This window comes from Hipposideros armiger, unplaced genomic scaffold (genome assembly GCF_001890085.2).
Source record: "Hipposideros armiger isolate ML-2016 unplaced genomic scaffold, ASM189008v1 scaffold_1517, whole genome shotgun sequence".
Classification (NCBI taxonomy): Eukaryota; Metazoa; Chordata; class Mammalia; order Chiroptera; family Hipposideridae; genus Hipposideros; species Hipposideros armiger.
Genome location: NW_017732867.1, coordinates 233,769 through 243,561, shown reverse-complemented (window position 1 = coordinate 243,561; position 9,793 = coordinate 233,769). Strand labels below are relative to the sequence as shown.

At 41.7% G+C, this 9,793-nt stretch overlaps 1 protein-coding gene across 1 annotated transcript in view; it reads right to left on the bottom strand.

Annotated features, from left to right (window-relative positions):
• The window catches only part of ABHD2 (abhydrolase domain containing 2, acylglycerol lipase), an 89,863-nt gene that overhangs the window by 18,492 nt on the left and 61,578 nt on the right, over positions 1-9,793 (bottom strand). Inside the window, exons 4-5 of the mRNA XM_019634153.1 lie at positions 4,018-4,193; positions 522-689 (exon numbers count right to left, since the gene is read on the bottom strand). Of these exons, the coding sequence (XP_019489698.1) occupies positions 522-689; positions 4,018-4,193 (344 nt within the window). The remainder of the gene's footprint in view (positions 1-521; positions 690-4,017; positions 4,194-9,793) is intronic.

Sequence of the window (9,793 nt, the reverse complement as noted above, 5' to 3'; positions counted from 1 at the left end):
GGGTCCTTGTGTGAGTATGGTGATGGTGGAGACATAGAACCCCGGCCAATCCATGGTAAAGTGTAGTGTGAGGAAGAAACAGATCTTTGTTTTCAAACCACTGAGATTTGGGGGTTGTTTCTAGAGCACAATCTAGTCTATCTTGACTGATATACAGAACTTGACAAAATCATTTTAAAGTTCAACTGAAAGGAAAAAATAGGCCGGGAGACAAAAGCACGCTCTAAACAAGCAATGAGTCAGGGTTAATGCTATCAGACGTTAGGCCATACCACAAAGCAAGAATAATTAAAAATCAATAATGACATTAGGTATAGAAACAAAAGTCGACCTTCCCCTGTGAGCTTCCATATCTGCCCCTATGAGATGAGGGTGGTTACAGGGCCCACCTGGGTGCCCCACCTGGGCGCCGATGGGTGTAAATTCTAAACTCAGGAAAGGAAGGCAGAGGCAGCAGTAACAGTGCCCTTGCAGTGAGAACAGAAAAAGGGAGACGCCACGAGGCCATGGCTCATGCTTACCGTAGGTGAACATGCGTGGCGAGGTCAGTTCGATGTTGGGCAGGGCGCCCAGGTGGTTCAGCACGGCGCAACGATAGCCATTTTTCTGGGCATAGTCAACGAAGGTTCGAATGTACTGCTTTTCGCTGTGATTGGCAATTCCAGGGCAGATGACCATGGTGATGTCATCTACAGGGGGAGAAAGAGATCCCGGTATATCCAATACACAGTGACATGACAAATGGACACAATGACGCTTCTTCACTGGCTTAGAAAACAGTTGGAAGGAATGTAACATGCATCTTTTCACTCAGTTCTTTGGGAAAGAGTATGTTTCCCTTCCAGCTGGAGCTGTCTATATCAGTGCCTCTCAAACTTTATACGGGGAAGGGTCAGTTTTCTAAATTTCCAATCCGTCACGGACAGATACTTTTGAAAAACACAATAAAAATTAATTACTAGAAAAATGAAATTAAAGAAACATATAAATCTCGACTTTTTATTACTAGATTCAGCAGATATAAAATTACTCTGTAAAATTGCTATACAATGTTTCTGAACATTACTCTTAATTTCTGTATGAAATGCGGCATGAATGAACAAATGATTGAATGGAAAAATGAAAAGTCATGTTTGCACAGATGTCTCTGAAACAGCAATTTTACTTTCAGGTATTCATCCTATAGATACACTTGTACATATGCAAAACAATGTCTGTAGAGTATAGATTGTAATGGCAAACAACTGAACACAACCCAAATGTCCAGACATAGGGGTGTGGTTAAATAAATTACTGCACATCCAAGTGATGAAATATTATGTAGCCCTTAAAAATAATGAGAAATCTTTATATATACTAATTTGGAAGCTCTCCAATGTGTACTAAGCGAAAAAAAGCAAGGTGTAAAAAAGGTTATGACATGCTGCCATTTGTGTGGATGAAAAACAGACATCTATGTTTATAAATTATCCACTAACTCTAGAATCATACACAAGAAACCCAACAGTGGGTACACTGGGGAAGGGCGTGGGTGGGCAGTAGGGGTGGGAGAGAGACTTATTCTTTCCTTGTATATCCTTCAGTATCTTTGGTTTTTCTATCATGAGCATGAATTACGTACTTCAAAGTATGAATATACTGTACCTTTAAAAGAAAAGTGGTGTTTAGGTTATTAAAACTGATCATAAATTTTCCTTCCAAAAGTTAAGAGAAAAATGATTTTAAAATTCTTATGCAATATGCATAAAGAACCTGAAACTTTTTATAAACATTGTCCTAGTAATTCCAATTTTTGGAATTTTGCCTCAAATTTTATGATTAAGGATGCTCATCATAGAATTAATCGTAGTAACAAAATTATAAACAAGCTAAACAACCAATGATAGAAGAATTATTAAATTATGGTAAGACCACATTGTAGAATATTAACCAATCATTAAGATTATGTTTTTGAAGACATTTAGACTTTTTAATGACATGGGAAAATATTTATAATGAAATGTATAATAATTCAAATTTTGGAAAAACTGTGTATAGAACAGGAAGTAAATGGAACAAAATATTAAAAATGGTATGTTGGGTGATGGAATTATAGGTGATTCTTTTCTTTTAAAAATGTTTCTGGGGGCGGCTGGCTAGCTCAGGTGGTTAGAGCACAGGCTCTTAACACCAAAGTTGCTGGTTCAATTCCCACATGGGCCAGTGAGCTACAGCCTCTACAACTAGATTGAAAACAATGACTTGACTTGGAGCTGATGGGTTCTGGAAAAAAACACGCTGTTCCCCAATAAAGTTAAAAAAAAAAAGTTTCTGTATTATCTAAATTTTCTAAAATGAGTATTCTTTTTGTAAAAAAAAAATCATAAAAGGAAAAAAGAACTGTTTTCCTTAGAGCATTTCTTGGATGCAAATAATCCTTTCCCCAGAGCCACCTACAGTAACCCTTTCTAGGGACAATGGGGATAGAAAGACATGAATGAGTAAAATGAAGAATATAAGTTTTTCCCTTTTCAACTTTCCACCTCTGTCCTGGTGGGAAGAACAGACTGGTTAAATTAAAATTCGTGCTTCAGTGATACAAGAAATAAAAGCATTAGAAACAAGAGAAAAAACATGTAACTGGGAACCAGAGAAATAAATATTTGAAAGATCAGCTATGAGACTTATAAACACAATATGAATGCTTAGCCTATCATTTAGTCATTTCTTCTGTAACTGTTTATTGAGAACCTACTGTTCTGGACTCTGGGGAGCCTTCCATTCCAGACAGATAATAAACAACTACACAAATAAGTTTAGAGAGTGGCAGGTACCATCAAGAACTAAAGTGGGGGGCTGGCCGAGTGGCGCGATGGTTAAGAACTGGCTTGGAACGCCAGTGGACCCCGGTTCGGATCCCACATATGAGGGCCAGTGCAACTTGTCTGTTCCCCTTCCCCCAATTCCCCAGCGCTGTTCCCATCCCCCAATTCTCCAATAAAAATCTTAAAAAAAAAAAAAAGAACTAAAGTGGGGAGGTATGGCTGATTTACTGAGAAGGAAATACTCGTTTGGGGGGGCAGGGATCCTCCCTCTGAGGAGGTGACATCCGAGCTGAGACTTGAATGACAAGGAGGCAGCCATGTGAAAATCTGGGGTGAGCATTCCAGACAGAGGGAACATAAATTAAACCTTTGTCACTAGCTACTCAGCAGGTCTATTACTTTAAGTAACTGAGAGTTATAACAAGTTTATTGGAATTTACCCGTTAATATTTACCGAGCGCCTATATAAAAAAAAATAAACGAAGTGCCTTTGCATACCACAGAACTCAAAAGACGTGTTCTCTTCTGGTTGGAATGGCATTGAAAAGGGTGCTGCCATCGAAATCCACTTCCTCTAACTTCTCGTTATGAAGTATTTTATAATGAGTGCTGATTGTGCTGGACAGAGCAATGAAAATGGGAGTTGTTTCTGAGACATGGGTGTCCCAGGCCCCTGCCTGATAAATACGACCTTAACGTGTCTTTTTGCCCATGGAAACCTAAGCAGAGGGTACCTAAGAGCCTTTGTTATCTGCCGTTATCCAGCAAACAAAGTTAGCCTACACCGCATCCAAGCTTCAGTTCCTTCATCAGTAATGTAGGGCTAATAAGGCACTGACTTTATGAGGGTTAAATGAGATAACAGTATATACAAAGCATGTGGAACAGTCTGGCTTCTGTTATGAAACCAGAGGTGGGGTCCTGGGACCCAAGTTCTCCCTCACCCTCTTCGTCAAGCTTTTGTCTCTCATGAGAGGATTAAAAACTATTCAACAATGCTTTGTGAAGAGCTGTACGTGGTGGCTGACAAGCACACGCTAGAGCTACTCCTTGCCGGTTGCTCCTAAGTGATGTATTTCAGCAGACTTCCCCGCCCCCGCCCCACGGATATGCTGGATGGTCAGAGTCGGAGGCCCAAGTGCACCGTGCTCCCTCACTGACTGGTGCTCCTTCTCCGACTGATGGCCCCATCGTCCGACCTAAACTAGCTCACCTCCAACACAATGCTCAGCCAAGGGCTCGAAGAGGTCGAAGGTCGACGTGGCTCCATCGGACATGGTGATGAACTTCCGATGCCCGTACGGGTGCGGCGACCTCACCCTTCCCATCTTCCCATACAAGGCTGTCTGGATGTGTCCGCTTTTCCCCCAGATCAACGGCGGAATGTATCTAAGAAAGAAGGAGACGAGGGGTCAATTTTCTCCACATTCCTTCAATAATGCTCTGAAAAACCCCTGAGCAAAAGTCTTTCAACCTATTTGTTTTTTTCCTGACAAATGCTGTACACTAAGCATACACGAGGTTTTTTTGAACCTTACATCCACGCCGTGATTTACCCCCCTTTCTCCATGTATTAACACAGCCTGCATCAGATTAGAAATCCACCGGGACATGTTTATATGGACAGGATTTCAAATTTGGGGTGTTCAGTCATTTAACATGGGTTATTTCCATAATGTAGAACAAAAAGAAAGCAAGTTATGTTTTGAACACATGCTACATAACAGGTTAGCCTCATTATCAAATGAGCTAATGTATACAAAATAGCACCATGCCCATGCTCACTAAAGGCTCACTTCCTCTCCTTCCCCTGGCAAGACAGTCCACAGCTGCAGTGGTTAGTTACTCCATCCACCAATCCTGCGGCTCTGTTACACTGGGAAGGGCTGCCAACTCCACTAAGGGCCTGTAAGTGCCTTGTGTGTGTGTGTGTGTGTGTGTGTGTGTGTGTGTGGTGGGGGGAGGCACTGTATGCCTAAGAGAAGGCACCAGAAGGGCAGAACAATGTAAATATTTGTTAGACTATTGAAGGATAAAGGCTTGTGAGCCTAAGCAAGGCATGATGCCACCCTAACAACTATCTTTCGTAAAAACATGGAGTGACTGGTCCTTGGTACAAAGCGCAAAAACCACAAACGAGTTAATTACTGGGAAAACAGAGTGCTCCAAGTTACAATTAAGAAATGATTTGTTCACAGCCACAGTGCAAGGATGATCCTACTTAGTAAAACTGCTACTGGTTTCTCTTCTGCAGCTTTGAGCCCAAGCTTGAGGGCTGGCCAGGGTTTGTGTTCTATATAAGCTAGAGTCACATACCGTATATCCCCGAAAATAAGACCGGGTCTTAATTTTTGCTCCAAAAGATGCATTTTATTCATTTACTCATATACAAAAATCGACATTTATTCAAATACAGTCATGTCTGGCTGACGATCTTAACTGGGGCTTATTTTGGAGTAGGGCTTATATTATGAGCATCCCTGAAAATCATGCTAGGGCTTACTTTCCAGTTAGGTCTTATTTACGGTAATGTAAAATGATAATGACATCAATCCTTCCCGTGTGTAGTATATTTCAGTGGTGAGAATGTCATTAATAGTTTACCTTAATCTATTTGCGGATTCATGCCTATCATTTCTATCAGAACAGATGAACCCAGAAACCCATCTTAAATTAAACCAGATTTACTCCCTTTTTTGGTAATTCATTACATCTATACACACTTTATAGACGTGAAGCTATCACCTTAAGCAAGCCAGTTCCCAGACGAGCTTCCTCTTTGGGAGTGGGGAGCGGAGGGAAGAGTATTTCAAGACCTAAGGACATGAAGCCACTTACTTGCCAGCATAACAGGGCAGGTGCAAATCTCAGAGCAGAAGCCATGGCGTTTGGAAAGCAGACGAAGACATTTATAGGAGATGAGTGGATTATGACAGTAACAGAAAGCGAGCTTATGAAAATAATGCCAACTGGACAACTGAATACAAGATTGAGATATAGAAGTGATAAAGGGTTTCAGGCTACCAAAATTGGATGATAAATTGTGCCTGGGGAGGGGGCAGTGAGCCAAGAAACCAGACTCCTGATGGTTCCTGGAGGAAAGGACCCTGTGCTTAGCTCTGGCTTGATGAACGTAAAGGCTCTTTTCAAGCACATGCCTCTCTCCACCCACAGGAGCAGGCTCATTCACCTTTGTGCCCCTCCCCAGGGCACCCCACTCACTAAGCATGTAAGGAGGCCTGCTGAATGAACACAGAACAGACCCACTTAGTAAATCTGAAAAGACAAAGAGACACAAAATAATATACCTTGTAACAGTGTGAACTTGGTGGCAGCATGATTGGTGTCTGGTTACTGTGTTCTTTGCATGTCATCTAGCACCATTCTCAGACTGGGCAGGGACAAAATTCTCGAGGTGTGCGTGTGTGCGCGCGTGCGTGTGAATAAGCGACTGCCTCAAGATTGCCTGGGACTTTCTCAGTTCAGTGTAAGACACAGAGGAAGTTGCACAATCTTTAATTTATGACAATACCACCAACTGATCAAACACTGTTTTTCGTTAACGTTCCAACACCACACCAGGTTTACGCAATTGAAATTGTGGACAGCATTTACTGTGATGGGGTTCTTCTGTGTGTTTTTGTTTGTTTACATAACTTATCCACAGATCCCAAGGAAAGAAATTAAAAAAAACAAAAAACCACAATAGGTGCCTAGTCACCTGGTTTAGGTCAGGGAGGACATATGGACCAAAACAACAGAAAACTTTAAAATTTTATAAACATGCAAACACGTAAGAGATGCTGCTAAAACAGTACATGGAGGAATTACGCTTTACTCTAACTACCTCTGTGGTAGTCTGTCCGAAAATATAGCTGCCAAATGCCACCTATTCCTGTCCCCACAAGCCATGTGTCCCATCAGGAGCTAGTTACCTCCCACCCCCGATGAGTGTAGGCTGGCCTGTGACTTGTTTGGTTTGGTAGAATGTGGTGGAAGGGATGCTATGCACATGTGGGCCTAGCCCTTCAGAGGTCTGGAGGCTTCTGCTTGTGCCTCCTGGGCCCGGTGCTATGTAAAAAGGCTGGGGCTCCACTAGCCAATGAGGAGAGGCCATGCGGAGCGGGGCGAGAGGAATGACTGGAACTCAGAACTATGTGCATTTTAAATATTACAGGACCACTGAATTGCCTCCCCCAAAAGATGGATCAATTTACGTCCCCACCAATTATGAGAATCATGAAAGTACCAGTCTTCCTCACCTTCAACAATAATTGGTGTTACCCATCTTTTACATTTTGGCCACTTCGATGGGTAAAAAAATGGGTATTTCATTTCAACTTAAGCTTGAGCCAATCTATGGTTTCAAAAAACATTTATTTGAATTTGGATTTCCCTGATTCATGTTTTTTAGTCATTCCTTTTCTGTGAATTGTCTGTCCATGTCCTTTGTCCATTTTTCTATTACATTTTTTTTCCTTTTGATTTGTAGGTAGTATCTTTATCACTCCTACATTAAGCCACTATACATATTGTAAAGGTTTTCACCCATTCTATTATATATTTTAATTTTATCTTTTATTTTATATAACTTTTTTATAATGTGTTTAAAAATTTTAGTTTTTTTCTACCAAAACTTTTGTTTTGCATTTTGCTTTAGAAAGAGCTATTCTAACACCTAATTATAATATATTCCCCAATATTTCCTTCTATTACTCCTACAGTTTTTAAAAAGTGTATTATGCTTGGGCCAGCCGAGTGGCGCATTAGTTAAGAGCTGGCTTGGGACAGCAGCTCTGAGCAGCACAGCCCCGGTTTGGATCCCACATGGGGCCAGTGACACTGACCTTTACAGCTAAGATGGTGAACAACAGCTCAACCAGGAGCTGGGCTGACATGAGTCTCCGGCGACGGCGTAGGCTGCAGCCCCTGCTGCAGTGGGTTGCCATGGGCTACCGTGTGTGGCCGGCAGCTGGTGTGAGCTGCCAAGAGCCGCTGTGAGCAGCCATCCAGAGGCTGGTGACCAATCTGCCTCACCCGGGAAGAGCGCAATGATGGTGCCAACTTGGGCCAGTGAAGCAACGTCCTCCACAACTAGACTGAAGAACAAAACGACAGCAACTTGTCTGTTTCCCTTCCCCCGATTCCCCAATAAAATCTTTTTTAAAAAAAAGTGTATTATGCTTAAATCCAGTTATGTTTGTAGATGATGAGAAGTAAAGATTTAATTCATTTTTTTCCTAACAGCTAACTGTCCTTACACCATAAATGGCCCATCCTTTCCCTACTGATAACAGTCATTCCTTTTTTTTTTTTTAAATTGGGGAAGTGTGTTTTTCCAGGACCCATCAGCTCCAAGTCAAGTAGTTGTTTCAATCTAGTTGTGGAGGGCGCAGCTCAAAGAGGCCCATGTGGGGATCGAACTGGCAACCTTGGTGTTATGAGCACCATGCTCTAACTACCTGAGCCAACCGGCTGCTCCAGTCATTCTTAATATATACCAAGTTTTCAATTAAATATTCAGATTTGTTTCTGTATTTTCTATTCTGGTTCATTGAGCTATTTGTCCATTCTTGTGCCAATGACACTGCTTCAATTAATATAGCTATAAGGACTATTTCGAGAGTTGATAACGCAGGCCTCCTCTACTCTCCTGTCTCAAAATTTTCTTGACGGATTTTTGGCATTTTATTTTCCAGATGAACTATAGGAACAGCTTGTTCTATGAAAATCTTAGGAGATTTTTAATTGGAAACACACCAAATGTATATTTTACCTTGGGGAGAATTGACATCTGTACAACTTTGATTTGTCCCATTCAAAAACATGGTTTGTCTCTCTACAGGTATTTTTTTTTTTTTGTCTTCAGGTATTTATGTCATGAAGTAAAACTTTATAGCTTGCTTTATGTTTCAATACTCAGTTTTTACTACACTAACTTGTATGCACTTCTATTTTTTTTTTTTTGTAAGCTATTCTTAGAGTGAGCATCTGGACATGTTTATTCCTAACTGCCTGAAAGCAGAGGCAATGTCTTCTAGTTTACTAATCCATATGGTATTTTGTCCAACATTACACTGTAGCCAGTGGTTAGTAAATGCTTGTCACTAAGAAAGCAGCCAGGCCACAACAAAACAGAGGCCAGCCTGTCCTTATCTTCTGCGCCTACTTATAATCAACATCTGGCTTTACTAACAGAACTGCCCATGGGAAAGACCTCAAGGGAAAATCTGGACCTCCCTTCCACCCCATACACACACACAGACACACAGACACACACTGCTTTTGGGCAGATGGAGTTCACATCAGCAAGGACAGATGGCTGCTGGGTTGTTTAAAAGGGAGTTGGACAAAAAGGTGACTCATGTTCATCTTTGCCCTAAATCTGTGGGTGACCAATTCTTCCTAAGGGATCTGGACCCCTGGGTTGTAGCTGTTGAACCCAGATTTAGCTGTTATTTCCTTTGATTCTCTCCAGTGCTTCTCTACCAAGTTGGCACAGGCGGGCGCACAGTGGGATATGTTTAGAGGCTCAGCCTGAGACCACGTCCCCCCACCTCAGCAGCTCCTTTTCAGTGAACCAGGTGCCCATGAGCAGCTAGTCCTTGGCACTTGTTTCAGACAGGGTGTTTTGCTTAAAGCAACAAAACCCAACTCCTACTAACTTAAGGGGCTGTATTAGAGGGGTGCTGGGGTGCTTTTGATTTGCATTTTCCTGATGTCTAATGATACTGAACATCGCTATTATTTGGACTCTTGGCTATTTCCTTCCATGCTATCTCTACTGCCATCCCTATCTAATATTAATCACAAATTTTTAAAATTAATTAGTTGATACATAAATATATGTCATCAGTCTCTTGTTTATTGTCGCCTTACAGCCAATTCTTAGACCACCCCCCCTGCATTAGCCTCTGACCCATTAGTCGAGAGAGTGCCTCGGAAAACTGAGGCCGGATGGAATGATATCTGTAAAGCTCTCTCGGGGG